Below are 19,682 nucleotides of genomic sequence, written 5' to 3'. Positions count from 1 at the left end.
CCTAACCGCATGTGCGACTCCCACCGTCCCACGGAATCACAAACAACAAAAGAAGCCTTTCTTTCCTTCCTCTCTCTCTCTCTCTCTCGCTCTCGCTCTCGCTCGCCGGGCTTGTCGACATAGACGGCGATCCTTCTCTTCGTGTTCATCATGTCAAGGACATAGCACGTTTTTCTCGATTTAGGAGTTGATTTCATGGCTGCTAATATGTATACGTATATATATACGACTGTGCATCTGATCATGGCTTACTGCTAACATGGGCTTTGGTGCCGATATTTCAATTGAATTACTTGTTTTTTTTTCTCCATCTTTAACAGCCACAAAAAAAAAAAATTTTGAGAAAAAGGGAAAATAAGAGGAAAAGAAAACATGGTTTACGTTGTCTCTGCGGAACCGTCGACTGCACCGTGGCACATCCTGGGGAGTACGTGGACGGCCACCACCCGCTTCCCCGTCGGGGGCTCCACCGTCCACATCCTCCCCGGCCTCGACTTCACGTCCACCACCACCACGGCGGCCCCGCCGTGGCACACCACGCACGCCCTCCCCCCTCCGGCCGCCACCTGCTCCGCCCTGATCAGCCGCTCCGACTCGGCCAGCACCACCCACCGCTCCGCCCCCCAGTCGTAGGCCTTGAGGGCGCCGCGCTCCTCGTCCACCACGTAGATCGGGCCGCCCTCCTCCACCGCGGCTGCTGGCCCGGTCCATCCCTCGAGCATCCCCGCCGGCATCTCCTGCCACCGATCCGACCGGACGTCGTACACTGCCCCCTCCTTCGCGGCGCGTCCCCGGACGTTGACCATGCAGAGCTTTCCTTCCGAGGCCACCGCTTCCACTGCCTCCCGGCTGAACCGCCCGTTCCGGACCGGAGCCACCCGATCCCAGACGGCGCCAGGGGCGGCCGGGTCCCATCTCTCGGCGGAGCGGGCCACCTCGGTGTTGTAGCCCGTGCCGACGCCGGAGGCAATGACGACCACCCCGCCCGCCGACCCGGCGGCGCACCAGCGACGCGGGGCACGGAGGGGCGGTCCGAGGCGCCAGCTTCGGGAGGACGGGTGGAAGACCAGCGGCCGGGGGAAGGCCGGGAGAAGGCGATGGTCGGTGGCCGCGAGGACTACGAGGTGCCCGCCGGCTGCGACGGACTGCACCGGGAGGCTTCGGGCGATGAAGGATGGATGCCGCAGGAGCAAGCTCCGCAGTGGCGTGTGCGGCGGCGGGGACGGGAGCGGGCTCCACTTGGCAGAGAGTGGGTCGAAGGTGTAGAATCCGATGGGGTCGTCGTCCGCGGACGCGCCGCCGTCGTCCGAGGGGCAGACCACGGCATAGAGTGACAGGAAGGGCGGGAAACAAGGGGAGTACACAAGGCGGCGCCACTGTCGGCAGACGGCGAAAAGGAGCCGAGGTGGGAGACGAGAGAGGCAGCGGTGAGCCACGTGGTCGGGCAACCCAGGCAGCAGCGGCTGCTCCTCTTCCTCTTCTTGCACGACGCTGGATGAAGAAAGCTTGTGGCGCTTGCAGGCCGCGTCGGCCATGGTGCTTGGAGAGAGGAAGCGAGAGTTGTGGGCAACCTTGGTTCCCACTTCCAACTCGCCTATTTATGAAGAGAGAGCAAGTTGGGACGGTGGGATGACGTCACCCAAGTGGCATTCCTTCCCCGTCTTCTTCCTTCTTCACCATGCTTCCATGCAAGCTATCTATCCTGTCCTCGAGACTAGACATGGATCATTTCACTTGAAGCGATCAAAAGAAAACTTTTCCACACAATACTCTACATTTTATCTTGGATTCATCTCCTCTCTGGTAAATATCTGAGTCACAATGTCATGGTGAGTTCATCAGCTGTGGATGGAGATTGTGGTGTGGGGATGAGATGTATGTGGAGGGAGATGAGTGGTGTAGTTGGGCTCTGTTGGGGGAATTGGCCAAAGTCCTCCAAGAGATATCGCCAACACCGGCCATGCCTTCCTCCCTCTTCCCTCTTATCGGGTAACGCGCAAAGGCAGGGGAACCACAAAACCTCCATGAGAACAAACCGAAGCAACTTTTGAATCTTCTTGCCGGGCCGTCTGTGTTTGTCAACGTTCCCCCCTTCCCCTCCATCCACATCATCGGGGCCAAAACACACGCAAACCACAACTGCTTTCTCATCCCTCTCCTCATCATGGCGATGCCCTAAAAGTGTTCCACTGGCTTTATTATTAGAGGGTCAAGCATTTAACATTGGTGCATCTTCACAGCGTGATAAATACAATTGCTTGGATAATAATAAATTTTTAATTTTTAATTATAATTTTTAACCTGGAACTATAATCAAATCGATAAGCAGTCATATTTTTTTAATTCAAAATTTAGAATTTAAAAATTTTATAATTTTATTTTTAAAATTTAAAAAATAAATGTACAACTATAATGAGTGTGATGGCATAAAAATAATTAAAATTATAAAAATTTTAATCGCTTTGGAGGTTCGATACGTTAATCGTCCTTTCGTTTAATGTATCGAACAAATAGTCATTGTCTTTGCGAATGATCTTTTGGTTTCATTTTTGTCACTTTGGTCAAATTGTCGATGCATGCTTAAACTTTAATTGATTTGGAGGTCATGCTCAAGAATAAGAACTCTATACTTGTAACGTTGTCACTAAACTCAAAAGAAGTTAAATACGCATCAATCTTGGAGTTCAAGCTTGATGATCTCTTGGTTAATTTTATTTTTATAATAATAATTTCTCTCCCTTAAAGATTTTACTACTGGTGTGCAAACTTGATCCATAAATAGACAAGTTTCGAAGGGAGTTTATTGTCTACTATAATTAGCACTAGAATAATTATATAAGTTAATGATCAGTTTTTTATTTTTCTAATTTTATCATAAAATATCAACTTTTATTTCTAAACTTTCATAATAAGTAGTTAAATAATCACTTGAGCCATCTAATCAACCAACTAAATAAATCAATAGAATTCTAAAAAATAATTTATCCATTTTGATTTTATAGCCATTATAGTCATATTTAAATTGTTATCATGTTGATATTCTTCTATAGCACCAATAATATTCATACAAACAACTAAAAAATATATATGAACAATAGGATAATAAACACCAGATAAATTATAGTTAGCATCATTAAAAAAATAAAATTTTAAAATACTTTCATAAATATTCCAATGTTATGGATATGAAGTAACTTATCTGATATTATTTATAATAAAAGTACACAATAATTTTTTAGACTCAAAGTCACTTATCTAACATTTTTAAGAATTATTTTGAGTCTTATGTCATTTAATTTGGAAAATCTATCTAACTCTTTCACTACTTCTAGATAACCCCACAAGAATAAAATTACTTGCTTAATTGGAGAAAGAAGAGTTTCAAGAAACTATAAGCCTACTTATACACATAAATCTAAGACATGACAAGAACACCTAACATGAAATAAATACCACCAAAAGACAATTGATATAATTTTTATAATTCCGAAGAAAAAAATGGTATTTGCTACTATATTGTCAAAATCAATTGAAAAAATTAAAATTAAATAATACTCTTCTAAAATAGTTTTTATCATTCTATAAATATTATCACCAGTATGGCATTAATCAAAAACTCTAAAGTAATTATTCATTTTTATATGATCCAATCACTATTAATCCAATGATAAGTGATTCTCATATAAGAGTGCATTTGCCAATGATTACTACAAATATTAGCATAAATAAAAAAAAATGATCCTCAAAAGTTCAAAATATTTTTTTTTTAAATTATGTAAAATACGAGTAAGAACAGTTTAAGAAACGCGTTAGGTAGCAAGATTCAAAGCTTCTTAACAATAATCAACAAAATAAACTTTTTCACCAAAACTAAGAGAAAAATATTCAAAGAAAATTAATCTAGCTAATGTTTCAAGATTTTTTTTTCAAGAAAAAAGTGAAAAGTAGGATTAGTGGGGTACCTAAAAATTTATGTTTATTTTTTTTTTTCCATTGAATGTTTCTTCTTAATATATTGACAAAAATTCTATATCCATCTCTTTTAAATTTAAAATTTTGGTCATAGTAGTTGTAGATGACAAGGAAGGAGTTATCGGTGTTTCAGACTTTCTTAAAATACACCTTAAAGATATCTAACTTTGGCTACACCATATTGAATTTCTCGAACTTCAATTAGATGTTGATGAAGTGATGATTTCCACTTGCTAATAAGATATGGGAGAGAGCAATTAGAGATCCTATGAGAGATCAACCATGCTTAAGAAGTGCTTAATCAAATGTCCAAGGAAGCATGAGAGGTATAAGGGGGTATTAATACGATTTTTAGATTTTTTAAATATCCCAAAACTATTAATTATTTGATAGTCAGAAGAATACATATATTTTTTAAAATTTTTATATTTTAAATTTAAAAAATAATTAAAAAAATCTTTAAAAATAATCATTATATGATCATTAAGAGAGACAAATGAATAAGATTAAAATTGACTTATAAGGATCTGATGAGTATATCATTATCAATTTTGACGTAAGTATTTTAACTAATAGTATAAGCTAAACGAAATTGATAGGCTAGTTAGCCCATATAGACCAAATCATGATATATTTTCATAATAAACTTGATTTTTAAATGATTATTGGGGAAAAAAAAGTAATTAACTGTTCCTAAACCTCATATAGACCAAATCACAAAGAATAAATAAAACATCACAATTGTTTTGGATATGACAATTTTAACGTTTTAGCCGAATGAGTGCATATGGAAGGAGGTATGAGAGTGGCTAATCACATATTTAATATGTTGTAAAGGTGTGAGCAAGTCAAATCTACTTTATATGAGATATGTCATGAATGAATGTGCAATCTAGTTTAGGACCCAATTTAGCAATCCAATCCGATCCAATTAGAAGTCTGAAGACGTTGGGCTGTTTTAATGGGCCGGCCCATTAAGGTCCACGAGAGAGAGACGAAGCAAGACTCCAAGTTCCCAAGGTCACATCGTCCGACGATCCACGTGCACCACGAGAGGATGATTGGTGGATCCCACCGGACCCCACTTTCTCTGTCCAATTAAGTTAGTTGATTACCGACGCAGGGTGCTTATCGAACGGTCATGCAGATTGCCGCGAGAGAAATCAAATCGAAGACTCCGAGTTCCTACGGTCACGTCGTCCCCCAATTCACGTGAACTCCAAATCTCACCCGGCGAGGAAGCCGGGGCCCACCCACCCGAGCTACGTAATCCCGAAGCAGGTTTCCTTCGAACGCGTGGCCTGGACATTGCCCACCCTAATCCCGAGTTCCTAAGTTAGTTAATATCTTTGGCTCGGCGTCACCGCGAGCGCCATCTTTGCGCTCGCTTCACCCTCGCTTCCGACGGGCTTGGACTGGGTCTCGGTCTCCGACACTGAACGCCCGTCACCCGAGTCATTAGACGCCGGAGCACAGACGAAGTCCGCGAAGATGAGGCCCAGCGGCGCCAGGATCGCCTTCTGGTTCGCCCGGAGTGCCCTCAGATCGAATCGCATCGAGAGTTCCCCGGTCGGTTCCGTGAGATCCTTACTTCCCCCGTGTTTCGTCGTTCTACATGTTTCGATACAAAAGGTGTAAGCTTTTTGATCTTTTTTGCAGCTGGGGACTCCACTCGCGTACTGGCTTCGGGAATTTGCAGTTTCTCTCGGAGTAGTGTTGATGGAATGTTCGAAGTTGGTGAGTCGGGCTCTTGTCGTGATTCTTGTTTTTTGTTGGAGTTTGGGATGGCCAATATCTTATTTTCTTATCAATTATATTGTTCTTTTGTTTTCTTTTCTTTTTCTTGGGTGAATTATAAACAAGTCGAAGTTTTGCAGTGAGATTGAGAGGTGGGACATTGAATGGTGATTTTCACAGGCAATTTTGTCCTAGAGATCATTTCATAGTAAAGTATAATGATCCCTTTCTTTTGGATGAACTAGGAATAGAATCTTTTTTCTCATTGTTTTTCTTTTTTGTTTATATTCTTTCATTTTCTGATGCTTAGGAACACGATTATTGCCTTTGAGGGATTATTATGATGTGCTCGGTGTAAGCAAGGATGCGAGTGCTTCAGATATCAAGAAAGCTCACTACGGGGTAGGTTCTTTGCTACAGAGCATACTGATAATGATTGTGGATTCTGCCTGTGTACGAGCCTATGGACTGTAGTTATTAGCTTGCACAATATTAAGTTTGCAATTTGATTTGGCTTTTGTTTACAAACGAGCAGTTTTCAGTTTTGTTTATCTGTTGAATAGCATTACATCACATCTCTTGTTGTCTTTATTATGTTAAAGATCATTACGATGCGCTTAAAATTAAAACATTATGCGCTTCTATAATGAATTAGTTGAGCATGACCAGACTATCCGATTCATGGCTGCACTAGGAGCCTATGGTAAAGAGTGGCATGCTAAATTAGTCATTGGGGTCACATGTTGACTTTTGAACTTACTGAAATTTCATGAACATTTTCGAAGATGGTAGTTCATTTAGCCTATCTATATGCACTCCGCTTGTTTACTAGAATTCACTGCTACAAGTTATACAAGATTATGATGTCCTTTATGATTTATCATTATCTTAAAATAAGAGTGATACTTCATTATTTAATAGGTACATGCCTGTGCTTTTCTTTCCAAGTTACAGGTTTAAAAAACTAATCTAAAATATAGGCAAGTGTTTTCTGTTTGCAGCATTTTCATATGTTTGTATGGTGCACTGGAAAAAGCTCGAGTTTACCAAAACTCAAATAATTACTATGTCTATTATCAGGGAACTTAAATAGATTTTTATGTTGTCCTGCTTTATTGTGTCATCAGTTATATTTGCTAGGGATGTCCTATATTTGATGTATCATGTTTATCAACAAATGATATGCGATTACATCCTCAAAACAAAATTTAATGATGCAGATTGGCCAGGTTGCAGATATGAAGGTTTTTTATAGGTTTCTGTTCTTGAAAGTAACAAACTAAGTTAAAATTTGAATTAGTTGCAGCATTTCTTGATCGATGATGATCAACATGTTTTTCTTTGTCTTATTTGAGAGTACTTGCAGGAAGAATAATGCACAAGTATGTGCAAGTTAATATTTGTTCTTTTCCTGCTTTGTCCTACATCATGGGGCATGTCCTTTCCCTAAATACTATAATATCAGGCATATATTTTGTATGCCGCTTGCAAAGAAACTCCATACGAACGCAAACAAGGATGACACTGATGCAGAAAGGAAGCTCCAGGAAGTTCACGGGCATATGAGGTTAACCTTGGATATGTTCTGAGCACACATGATAAAAAAGTTGCCGGAGTTTGATAGGAAAATTAGATGTTCTATTTGTCATAAGTATGAAAAAAAAGATGTATTTGTCCTTTTCAGGTCCTGAAAGACGAGGATAAACGAAGACTATAGGACCAGGTGTCCCCCCTTCTCTTCAAGAAAAAGGAAGAAAAAGTTGAATGGCATGTTTGTTATATTATTTACTTGATGAATGTTTTAGTGCAGCTGATTTTGTTGGTTGGTTTACTAAATGTGCATAATATTCTCATACAGATAGTGCACCGAGTAAACAAATAAATACAAGAAAAAGAAGTTACACTGAACAAGATGAGATAGAAGAGATCATGAAAGTAGGAGAATGAAGAAAGCAAGAGAGATAGAGAGTCTAAGAAGAAGACAAAACAGTATATGCATATCCACTGCTGAAAAGGATATTATCTTTAAGTCACAAAAAAATTTTTCATCAAAAAATAATTTATACCGTCTCCATCTTCTTTGAGATTTGGACAGAAGAGCTGTGTTAATTAGGTTAGAGATGGATTCTGCTGGCATCTTTCCAGCCAATGAATAAAAGTGAAACTAAATGGAACATTATAGGTGTTTTCCCAGTGAAAGCAAAAAATTGAGTTATATTTCAACATCAGCTAGTTCAATCACTGTTGCTTTTTATTCTGCATTCTGAAAAGAAAAACATTTATGCTTTTTACTGAGCTAGTGCAATTTGCTGAGTCCATTCAATAGCTGTGCACCCTTCTTTCTGGTCCAATATTTATAATGTGGTGCCCATCAGGTCAGTCCCAATGTTGAATAAGCTGCTTCAGGTGGTGACCCTGGTGGGCCATTTGATGCTGGAAATGCTGAAGACGAATTCAGCATGAATGATGTCTGTAGACTTCCCTCAGTGATATTTCTATCTGCAGTTAAAGCCCTGTTTAGCTTATCATAATACATTTATTTAATCTTAATGTCATGAGATAAATTTCCTTGTCTTTTTGACATAGCTATAATACAGTAATACACCATTTAAATATGTCTCATCTGCAATTGTTAGACATATAATAACCCTATTTGTTTGAAAATTGTGTCCTTTCACCACTCTAGAGGTCTTTTTTGAGTCACCCAACTTTTCCATCATGTGATTAACTTTTGTTGTGTAGCAAGATTATGTTTTTTTCTTACTTCAGATGCTTTTGATAGTGATTTCAGTGTAGTTTTATTTTTGAATGGTGCTATGTAGTCTACCTTTCACTGCATATTTATGAATCTCTTCAATTTCATCTGTCGGTGCATAATCCATGTAATCATGTTAGTCTGTCACATACCAAATTCTTTATCATGCTTGACACTGCATTACTTAATTAAGCACATTGTCTCTCCTTATTTGATAGATGCCATACTACATTGCTACTATCATACGTGCCTGTAGATGTGTAAGCTATGTATATAAACTTAATAGCTGATAAGGCTTGGTATGCCTGAAAGCTGAACCTATTTTCCTTGGTTGTTAGTGGCTTTCGAAAATCTTGAACTTCAGCAACGCGATGGTGATTAGGGTAACCTGTTTGTGTGGGCTAAAGTGTTGTCTGAGTTGTAAATTTGCATTTGCAGATTAATGTGCTACTCTTGGAAGCACATTTCGAGTTGTCAAAGTCAGTGAACTAATTCCTAGTTTTTTATACGTGATATTTAACCAATATTAGTAATATGTTCTGATTGTTTCTTCCGTTCATGTAACCAGTTCTTTAGCAACATGTTCAGATATGATGACTATGGATGACAAGATGTCAAGGTTCTCTCTTTCTCCAGTTAATTCTTGTTATATTTAATGCCACTAATAAATAACGTGGCTCTGTATATCTCTCTGACAATTTTGGTAGGTTTCTCTTGAAATATCATTCATGGAAGCAGTTCAAGGATGCACAAAAACAATTACATTTCAAGCTCCTGTAAACTGTAGAGCTTGTGGTATGACACTGTCCTTTCAAGAAAGCCTACCATTTTCAGTGGTTCAAATATGAAATTTGATTTAACCAACATAAAGTGATGCTATTGACATACTACCATCACTTTTCTGTAGGTGGAAGTGGTGTCCCTCCTGGAACTAGACCTGAAACTTGTTGGCGCTGCAGAGGCTCGGGAATGGTTAGGTTATGAATAATTCTGTTCTGTTGATCTATCTTATGTAGCATGTTTTGCTACAGTTAATTGTCATGCTCTCATATGACTGCAGATTTAAATGCAAACTGGTCCCTTCAGGTTGCAGACCACACGTTCACGCTGTGGAGGTTTTGGGCAAACTGTAAAGGTAGAACATATTACATACACAAATTTGTTTTGAGATATAAAATATTGGCTTATCTTTACTCAGAAATGAACAACTTCTCTTCTGCATACTTCTTTGAAGTGTTGGAATTACAATGAGAACTTGTACTTATTTCTACTTGAGGAATGGTGAAGTGTTCTTTGGTAGAAACTGCCAGTGAGAAATATATCAAGAAAGCCAGGTAAAGAAAAATCTTGCATGGTTTGTCTAAACCAGAAGATGAAACTTTAAACCAATGTTTTCATTGAGTAAGTGTTGTGAGAACTGCTTCACAGAATTGTTTGAAGGTTATTAGGAGATAATCCTTCAAAGTAGATGGCGTGAGAGGTAAACCATTACACAAGAGAAGGAACACGGGAAGATGAAAAGGAACTAGTCAATACATTTTAGGAGTTAATCAACTTGTTTATTGAGTGGATCATCATAAGTACTATTGTATTTATAAGTGTCTGATCTTTTTGCTGCAGATATATATGAAAATGCATATTCATATAAAATGTATGCATGGATACATATATGTTGTTTGCATGATATTTAGTTTTGAAGCCTGGATGTTTCACTAGGTAGTTGGCTGCCAACTTGATGTTGAACACCCAAAGGGTTAAAGTGGCAGCTCAAAGTAATGAAGGGGTCCAGTCATAAGAACTTTCTTGTGGTTGAGAAAACATTGCTTATTTTCAGATTTTTTATACAATGCATATGTATTTTGTAGGAACCTTATTTTCATGTTGTAGGCACATTATGCAATTTATAATTGTCCTAAGAAAACTAATATGCTTTCTGATCACATTTCTTCTAATGTTTTAGAGCCTCTGCAAGTCATGCAAAGGACAAAAAGTTGTGAGAGGAACCAAGTCAGTCAAGCTGGATGTGATGGCTGGTATGTCTGAAAGATTTCTTAATTCCTCTTTTTTTTTCATCTGAAAAGGAGCAATGTGAATGAGTTGTTTGTTGTCCCTGAGGAGACCCACTAATAGTCATAATACTGATTGATTCAATGTGCTAACATTTAACCACTTACCAAGCACAGCTTCCTTACTAAAACAGAGAAGACTTAAAAAGTGCAATGCTGTCTATGCTTATTCATACCCTACTATGATCCTCAAACAATGTGATACATTGTTTATTTGGTTGCATATAAATGCTGGGGTGGATGACAATGAAACTATAAAAGTTTATAGAAGTGGTGGTGCTGATCCTGATACCAGGCAACCTGGTGATCTTTTTGTTACTATCAAGGTAACTTTTTTATAATGCTCGTCTTCATTAAACTAGACATGAACATGCTAACTCTCTCAAATCCTATTTTAGGTTCGGGAGGATCCTGTTTTTCGTAGGGACAAAGCTAATATTCATGTTGATGCCGTCCTCAGTGTAACCCAGGTATATACTGCTTTGATGTGCAACTTTATATTTATGCATACCTTAGGTATTCGAATGGATTTTGAGTGGGTCCATTCCATTCCATTAGGTAATAGGAAGGATCCATTTATATTTTGACACTGGAATCATTTTTCTGCTTTTGATCTTTTGTGCATTGGTTGGTAAGAAACTAATTGTTGGCTTTCTGCATAAAGTCGACATTGGAAACCATGTTTATGTTAATGTCTGATGTTTATGTTTGATCAGAACTGTGATTTTTTAATATATATCATCATTGTTTATCATTTATCATTTATCATCAACTATTATAATGCATACTCTGTGTGGCTAGTTTGAATTGGTTCTGCTCCAATTGAATGTTCTGTGTTTGACAAATTGATATTATTCAAGATAGAAAAAACAGCACTGCTTGGTTCATTCTTGAAGGAGAAACAGGAGAAAGTACAGCAAACCCTAAAAATAGGGCAAATGCTAAATTACACAAATAGTTAAAACAAATCCCTTTTTATTTTCATTACAATGATGTGCAGCTGTAACAAGCATCTCTTGACTAACTTCATTCTGTAAATTAATTGCACAAAACCAATATTTTGAGGAACCTATTATTTGCTCGAGAAGGGCATCAAACTAACAAGATGTTGAATTTTCAGGCAATATTAGGAGGAACTATTCAAGTACCAACTCTCACAGGAGATGTGGTTCTTAAGGTTTGTCAGATGCATCTTTCAGCCTTTTGACCATTAATGAGATCTCAAGTCGCATCATCTAAATGACATTAAGCATATGATGTGATGAGTGCTGAATATTTTTGTTTACAGGTTAAGCCTGGTACTCAACCTGGTCAGCAGGTTGTTTTACAGGGGGAAAGGTAACAGTAACCAGCATATGCTCACCAAATTTACTCGACTTCTAAGCATCGCATTTCTAGATTTTAGACTTAGTGCTACTTACTAGTTTATCCATTTTCATGTGAAAGAAAACAAATGTTGCGGAAGCTTATTACCAGCAGTTGGTCTGCAGGAATAAAGGCGAGGAGCAATTCCTACTATGGAGACCAATTTGTTCATTTTAGTGTCACCATACCGGCGTAAAATTCTTTTTCTAGTCTGATCCCGTCTTTGCTCTAAGCTTACTTGCTGGCTGGTTCCAGGTTCTTTTTTTCTCTCTATCGTGCAGGAATTTGAGTAAGAGACAATGCAATCTGAACGTGGAGTTTGTAAAGGAGGAACGAGATGATGATGAAGATGACGAGGCTGCTGCAGGAGCATCATGATAATATATTATTACACAGTTTTGAAATCATTTTTGGCTAAAACTACATGTTTTAGTTCTTATGACCTTCTTGAGTTTCTTATTTGATATTTATAGATGTATAATTTTGCTAACAATTACCAGAATTATTAACTGTAGAGATGATCCCTTTATGAGATCAGTTCTTTTTTGTAAATACCTTAGATTAATTATTATGATGATTGATGAAGTTGAACTCAACATTTGGGTATGTTTTATTTCATGTTGTAAAGAATCATGGATAATTATGCTCCTTTATTCTATAAGATTGGTGGCAATGCGTGTTATTTTAAGTGGAATGTCTGCTTTAAGATCAGTGCAATGAAGTTCGATTCGAGGAATTCTCTGCCACAGAGAATCAAGCGGTGGGGGGAGAAGCGCGAGGTGTCATTTCACGGATCTTACAGTGGGGATCACGAGAATCGTAACTGCCGATGTCTGCTTTAAGATGCGAGCCTCTTGAGAAATCCTTCGGCGTCCCGAAAGAGCTGCCCCAAACACACTTAGACGACGGGTTGTGGAGCTCACAACTGAGGTCAGCATGACATCCCCGTGGGCTTCGTGGGTGAAAGGCCTGCGTGAGAGCCACCGCTGAACGCACGCAGGGAGGAGACGGCTCGCTAGGGCACAGGGGCGACACACGGGGCCGGCCGCGCTCGAGTCGACGAAACAAGGAACAGCACCGGCTCGCCCTCCTTCCTCTCCCCCCGACCCCTCCCCGCGCGAGCGAGCCAACAAGTGCGCGCCATTTGCCGCACGCGAATCATCCCGTCCAAAAGCCCCCCCCCAGCAGAGACAACAAAGCGTGATTCGGTTGCACCGGAGCACCACTAAAGGCGCAACAGAAGTAACCATCGACTCCAGAGTGTGGTCCGGTCCGCGAGCGTAGGAAATAGTGGAGCAGAAAGAGAAAGAGAAATATAAGGAGGAGGAGAAGAGAGAGGGATCCGTTTCTCGCTCACCGATCTTGCTCGAATGAGGTATTTGGAGTCCAAATTTCCCTTTTGCTTCTGACGTTCGTTTGTGGTTACAATATAATTGCGTTCTTTTCTTTTTATTCCGTTTGCCGTGGGAAACTCGATTCTTTGGGTGCGGATTGGCTCGCCGATCGATTTCTTTCGTTTGTAGATGATTTCCGCCTACTTCACTCCTCAGAGCATCTTGATTATTCTTGGAATCATCGACTTACCTCCTGTGGGTAAAATAGCTGAGGAGGTGGATCAGCATGTCTAAGTAAAAGTGGAACTTTTGATCCGATTGATGTTAACGATTTATATATTAGAGGTGGCTTAGCGTTTTTTGTAAGTAGAAATCTCTCTAAAAGAAATAGAAAATTTTTTTCTTGCAATGGAACTTGTTTTTGTGGATTGGAGTTCCATGGGTATGCACATAACTGACAAGTCCTGATTGTTGCACCATTTTCTTGGTCTTACCTACCAAAGAGGTAGCAACATTGTTTTGTAATGGAGATCTACTCTGCCTGTACCTTTGTTCTCGCGGATGTTTATACCCCGGATTACGAGACTTGTGAATTGGAAACATTGTATTATGCAAGAATAGTTGCATTTTATTATTAGGTTATGGGTTTCAAAACCCCATTTGAAGAACTTTATGAGAGTTTGGGAACTAGAAAGAAATATAAATAGCACCTGTTGGAATTGAGACCAACAAATTGCTTGGGTTTAGTGGGGATTATTATACTTATAGGTAGAATGTGTGTCTTAATACCAAGGTACGATAATAAAGCTTGAGGCCAGTGATTTAGCATATTAATCTTGTACCGGGTATATGATGGTGACAGTAATGAACATACTCAATTTGGAAAGAAAACAATGGCAATGAAGTTAATCATGATTGTAAAAGGGAAAAAGTAAGGGAGCAAATAACTAATGTTTTATATCACACTGTTGCTGTGGTAACGTCTGATACTGAGTCTGATTTTGGACATGTACTTTACAAGATATTGTTTGATTTGACATGAAATAAGAGTTAAAACAGGAAGAGAGAAGAGAAATGTGAGAAAGCGGAAAAATATATGATAAGTACTAGCGCAGTTAGTTATTCCGCTTGCTTTTGTTTCTATGTTGCCAAAATCAAACCAAGAATCTGTCTTTGTGCTACCTGATCATTGTACCTAAGCTTGGTTACTGACTTATACAATAATGATCTTGTATGCCTGACCATTATTCACCAGTGGTACATCTGTCTGTTGTACGTCCTTTCTTGTCTATTGATAGTTACTGACCTTTTGTTGCAACATCATGAAAGAGAAAGGTTATTTGTTTCATGTATGTTTTTTTTGGTTATATTTTTTTTTTTTGCAGACTCTAGCCCTATGGAATGACTCTCCCTTTGCCTTAAGTTGTATCTTTCATAGGGAAAAGCATCTGCCTCTCCATTATCTTCTGAACTAGTTGCTTATCCTAAAATACTGGACTTTGGTGCGTGTATAGTGTAAACTTATAAATCATTTTTCCTCCAACACTTTGTTTCCTTGCTAGATGAAATCAAAAACAAATGGGACTGGAACCTCTCAAGCAGCTCAAAAGACGAATGTTCTTCAAGGTGAGGGCCCAAATTGGGTATTTGTTGTAGGTGGTGCCTTGTTGAGCACACTTTCAATTAAGCTTGGATGCCAACTGAAACGGGCCTTTGATAACAAACGACATGATGAGGCAAACAAAGGTCAAAATTTCTAATTCTTACTTGATCCTATATTCATTCATGATCCTACTCACTGTTAACAATCTAAGTTATTCACGCAGAAAATAGAAAATCTACTGCTGACAGAAGATCAAGAGCTTGCAATTTGCATAATCTCTATCACTTTGCTCAAGATGAGGATAATCATTATCACTTTCTTTCGGGTATGTTGCTTGATCTAAATTTAATTCTATATAGAAGAGCAAAGAGAAAACATTGTTTTAAGTAAACAATATAATTTGATGCACATCTCTTAGATTATCAGTTTGATAATATATACACTAAGGTTTATTATGGTGTATGATATTCACTTAGCTTGCTACCCTAATTTTCATTATTGTACATTTGTATATATGCTGACACATTAATGTTAGGGCATCCCTGTTATCATATTTGTAGTTCTAGTGATTTGACATGGGTGGCTGTAAGTAGTCGCACAATTACCTTAGTGAATCTCTCCATTTCATCTTATGCGATGGGCATAGATCTATTGACAAAATTAAGTGCATCTTTTTTCTGTGATTGATTGCTATTCTCATTTTACCAAAATAGTCCTATCTTGGTGTTTTACTATTACAAGGTTGAAATTGATGGATTGATTTTTTTAAAGTTTTAATGTAGCCATACCATTGGATATCTGGCATGAATTGCCTTTGTCGCATAGTTTCGTGGCCAGTTGTTTCTTTCTAGGTAAAAATCATTAAATTTGGACAAAAGTCTGATTAAATGGACTTGAGTGCATTGTATTCTATCATTTTGCATCTGCAAGTACTGATGACAAAATAAGATACACTTTCTTATTTAAAACTGTCATTTTGTGGCCATAGTGTAATTTTGATGACATAAGAAACAATATCTGATTTAGGGCAAACAATACAGGAGAAAAAGAGAGACACAATATATTTTGCCACAAAGAGAAACGCACTGAAGAGACAGGTTTAGATGAAAACAAGGTATTATAAGTCAGAAGAGACGATAACCCTTGCTATACAAAGCTCGTTCATTTTTGGTTTTTCTTAATGCCGCCAAGAAAATCTGTTTATAGACCCATTAGGTAATGGCTTTCCTTTAGCATGGAGTGTAACTATCAGTCTACCAATCCCCTGGTCAATCCTACCCAAAATGAACAACAGAGAGAGTTTTGAACGAGTGCTTAATCTGAGTGATGACCTAGGGTTTTGAAGGAGTGCTTAATCTAAGTTAAGAACCTGGTCTCTCCACACCTTTGGCAACTAGTCAGCCATCGTCAACATCAAATTCTAAAACTTTTTGTAGTTGTCAATTCAGATAAATCCTAGGCTGATTTCTGTATCGAGATGACTCCTGAGCATGAGGATTGCTGAAGTTCCTTGTCTGGATCATCATCCACAGGAGTATGGTGGAATTCGGTTATGCAATTTATGTATCCATCTTTCCTTGATGAGCTATTAATCATCACGGAACCTTATCTACTGTTGTATCAAGTTTCGACATCATTTAAAAGCTAATGTGAACCTTATGGGCAATGTCTTGTCATTTCAATTGATTTAGGACAAGCATATATCTTCTTGGGAAACAAGGTGAAGAAAATAAGAGAGGATGAAGTATATTAGGCACAGGGGTTTAAAGCGCCCGTGCGCTCGCCTAGATGCTTGGGTGAGGCGAGCGAGGCCCAAGCGTCTCAAGCCTCGACCAAGTGACGTGCTTTAGTGAAGCGCCGCCTGGGCGCTCGCTTAAACCCAGGCGTCAGACGCCTCAGGCGAGCACCTGATTGAAACAAAGCAATCGAACCAAACTATTAAGTTTGGTTTGGCTGAACAGTAGCTTATGTGGTTTGATTGAACCAATTAAGCTATATAATGTTACTAAATCTACACACGTAAACCCCGCCCCCCTCCTCCCCCCGCGTGACCCCAAACCATAAACCCTATTTTGTGCACAGTCACTGCCTTCACTGTCATTTCCTCTGCTGCTGCCTCTGTCGTTGACGCACATGATCGATGCTTCCTTTGTCGCCGACAGATGGGTCCAAAGGTCTAGCTTTCATGTGCAATTCCCTCCACTATTGCTGCTTTCATGTGCAACTCCTTCCATCGTCGAGGGAGAGGATCGTAGCTTCCTTTGCCACTGACAGATATATCTGAAGCTTCCTCCGCCCACGATGCCATCGTCCACAGTTTCCGTCATCGTTGCTATCATCGTCTAAAGCTTTCTCCATCACTGCTGCTGTCATTCGCAGCTTCCTCCGTCGTCGCTATCATCGTTCGATACTGCCTTTGTCGTTGCTACTGTCGTCCGCAACTTCCTCCATCGCTATCGTTGTCGTCCGAAAGTTCTTCCATCACTGCCACCCTCTCCTTCCCCACTTTCCACCGTTGATGACTCTTTTCTCCCCTCTAACTACTATTAACAGTAGATTGTTAAGTATTGTTATTATATAGTAGTCCCTATTTAGATTTTAGCACTGTTAACCTCTATTTATTAATTATATTTTATATTTTTATATTTTAATATTTTAGAACATCTTGCTTTACTCAGGTGGGTACCTAAGCGAGCGCCTAGCGCTTCAGGCATTTTCGGATCTTGACATCTTTTGATGCCTAGCGCTTTTTATATCACTGATTAGAGAACAAGGATTCCCTTTTCACATAACATATATCCATGCATGGAAAAAGAATTAAAAGGAAAAAAAAAGGAGAAACAAATAGTAGACAAGGAAGATAATGAAAAAAACACGTACAAGACTGTTGGCAAAAAGTCTAGTATTTTCAGCTGTGCTTTAGAGATGCTCCATTTCCTAGCCGTCTAAGCTAATTGGTCAGATAGAGTTGGAATTGTTTCAAGCCATTTGTGCACCATGGTTCATTACCTAACTAGATCAAACTGGTATATGAGCCGCAGCACACCTTGTATGAACTGGTACCTACTTGTTAGGAAAGATCAATTTGGATATCCAGTAACAGACCACCCAAAACGATATGGGTTGAAACATTCAGTGTTGCTGGATTGCTTTTTGGTGAATTTTTTACTAATTGGTCTAGCCATTATATATATATATATATATATATATATATATATATATAGGCAGCTTTTTCCTAACGTTGCCCTTGCACTATGAATTTGGTAATATTTTAATGCATCTTTCATTGTTAACTAATCCAAAGAAATATTCTTTTAAAGAATTTGTATTTGTTCATGTTGTAGGATGTCCATTAAGAAGCCTTTAAGGCTCACTACATTGAAGTTGAATGCATTTATTTCATGCACCAAATTTTTTAGCAAATAACCTATTATTTATTTGGTGCACATAATTCTTAGCAAAAACTCAGTAATTTCTAAAGGCAGCTCTTTTTTTCTAATGTCGTTTCTCCTGATATTTTGTTGCAATTGGTAACATTATGTTTGTAAATTGATGTAATGCTAGTTATGACCTGCCTGAGAAACTGGACCCTTGTGGAGCTAATTCACTGGACTGTTTCAAATTTAGTTTCTGGCTTTTTAGATGCCTTTTTTTTGGGATGTTATGTTATTCCTGAAGTTGTTCTACTTTTCCGACCAAAGATAAAATCAGAGTTGGGGAATTTGTGTGTTTTAGTAGCTCATCTTATGGTGCAGAAACTTCAAGAGTTGGAGTAGATGCCAAGCGACCCAAAAGTCCAATAGTAATGGAAGCAGATCTCTCTCTTCCACTGGTGAAAATCCCAGCCACCGAAACCAACAAAGTTGTCGAGGACATAATGCGAGCATCATCGCTTGATCGCCTGGAGCTCCCCTGGAAGCCATTCCACCACTCAAACTGCTCAGACTCATGCATCTCAGAGTCTGGATCTGACGTCTACAGCAAGAGAGAACTGATACAAAAACTACGCCAACAGCTGAAGCAACGAGATGAAATGATCATGGAGATGCAGACCCAGATTACAGATGTGCAGAATTCTTTGCATATTCAAAGGGCCCAAACTGCACATCTTCAGAGCCAGCTCGATTCTGCCAATAAAGACTTGTTCAATTCTGAGAGAGAGGTCCGCCGATTAAGAAAGGTTATCACCGACCATCATGTTGCGGAGGTGACCTCTCCCGACAAGCTCGTAGTGGCAGGAAACTGGCATCCAGAATCTGCAAATGGGCTGGCAAATGGCTATGCTGATAGCGTCAATGATTTGGAGTTGCATCGTGTTGGAGTGGACAAAAGAGAAATAGATGTTGAGAAAGTTGGGATGTTGAAGAGAGAGGTAAGCGAACTGAAGGAGGTAATTGAAGGAAAAGATTTCCTGCTCCAGAGCTACAAGGATCAGAAGGTTGAGTTTTGCTCGAAGATCAAGGAGTTGCAGCTAAAACTAGCTTCGCAAGTACCGAACATATTGTAATTCTTTTCTTTTCTTTCTTTCTTTTTTTTTCCCTTTTTTCTGCTCCACAAGCTCTTCCTTCGTCGATGTTGTCTGAAATGTAGTGTTTGTACAGGTTTTGGTATCTGGGTTTGCTTTCCTTTTATCCTTTTATTTTTCTAATTCAACCTGTTTTGCATGAGAGATCTTTATATTGTTTGGTCAAGGCAAGTCATTGATGATGTTCTTTTCCATTCTTCTCTGTATATGCTTTGAAGATGTTCAACCAAAATGAAATTCTTTATACCTAACATATTAATCAACACAAGGATGAAAGGTTTTGGAGGAAACTTACATTAAAACAGTAAATCAAACGATTGTAACC

The 19,682-nt window shown here is 39.1% G+C and overlaps 2 protein-coding genes and 1 pseudogene across 2 annotated transcripts; 2 read left to right on the top strand and 1 right to left on the bottom strand.

Annotated features, from left to right (window-relative positions):
• Positions 1-248: 248 nt before the first annotated feature.
• LOC103997744 (F-box/kelch-repeat protein SKIP25-like) lies at positions 249-1,954 on the bottom strand. Its single transcript, XM_009419058.3, has one exon. The coding sequence runs from the start codon at positions 1,533-1,535 to the stop codon at positions 378-380; it is 1,158 nt and encodes a 385-aa protein (XP_009417333.1). The 5' UTR covers positions 1,536-1,954; the 3' UTR covers positions 249-377.
• Positions 1,955-5,463: 3,509 nt separating this feature from the next.
• Positions 5,464-12,480, top strand: LOC103997751 (chaperone protein dnaJ GFA2, mitochondrial-like; annotated as a pseudogene).
• A 333-nt stretch (positions 12,481-12,813) lies between these two features.
• On the top strand, positions 12,814-19,551 carry LOC103996060 (uncharacterized). Its single transcript, XM_009416872.3, has 4 exons — positions 12,814-13,270; positions 14,792-14,975; positions 15,056-15,157; positions 18,588-19,551. Exons 2-4 carry the CDS (start codon positions 14,792-14,794, stop codon positions 19,337-19,339), a joined length of 1,038 nt encoding a protein of 345 aa, XP_009415147.1. The 5' UTR covers positions 12,814-13,270; the 3' UTR covers positions 19,340-19,551.
• The last annotated feature ends 131 nt before the right edge of the window (positions 19,552-19,682 follow it).

This window comes from Musa acuminata, chromosome BXJ2-1 (genome assembly GCF_036884655.1).
Source record: "Musa acuminata AAA Group cultivar baxijiao chromosome BXJ2-1, Cavendish_Baxijiao_AAA, whole genome shotgun sequence".
NCBI lineage: Eukaryota > Viridiplantae > Streptophyta > Magnoliopsida > Zingiberales > Musaceae > Musa > Musa acuminata.
Note: the sequence above shows the minus strand (reverse complement) of the source record. Positions and strands in the feature narration are given on the sequence as shown.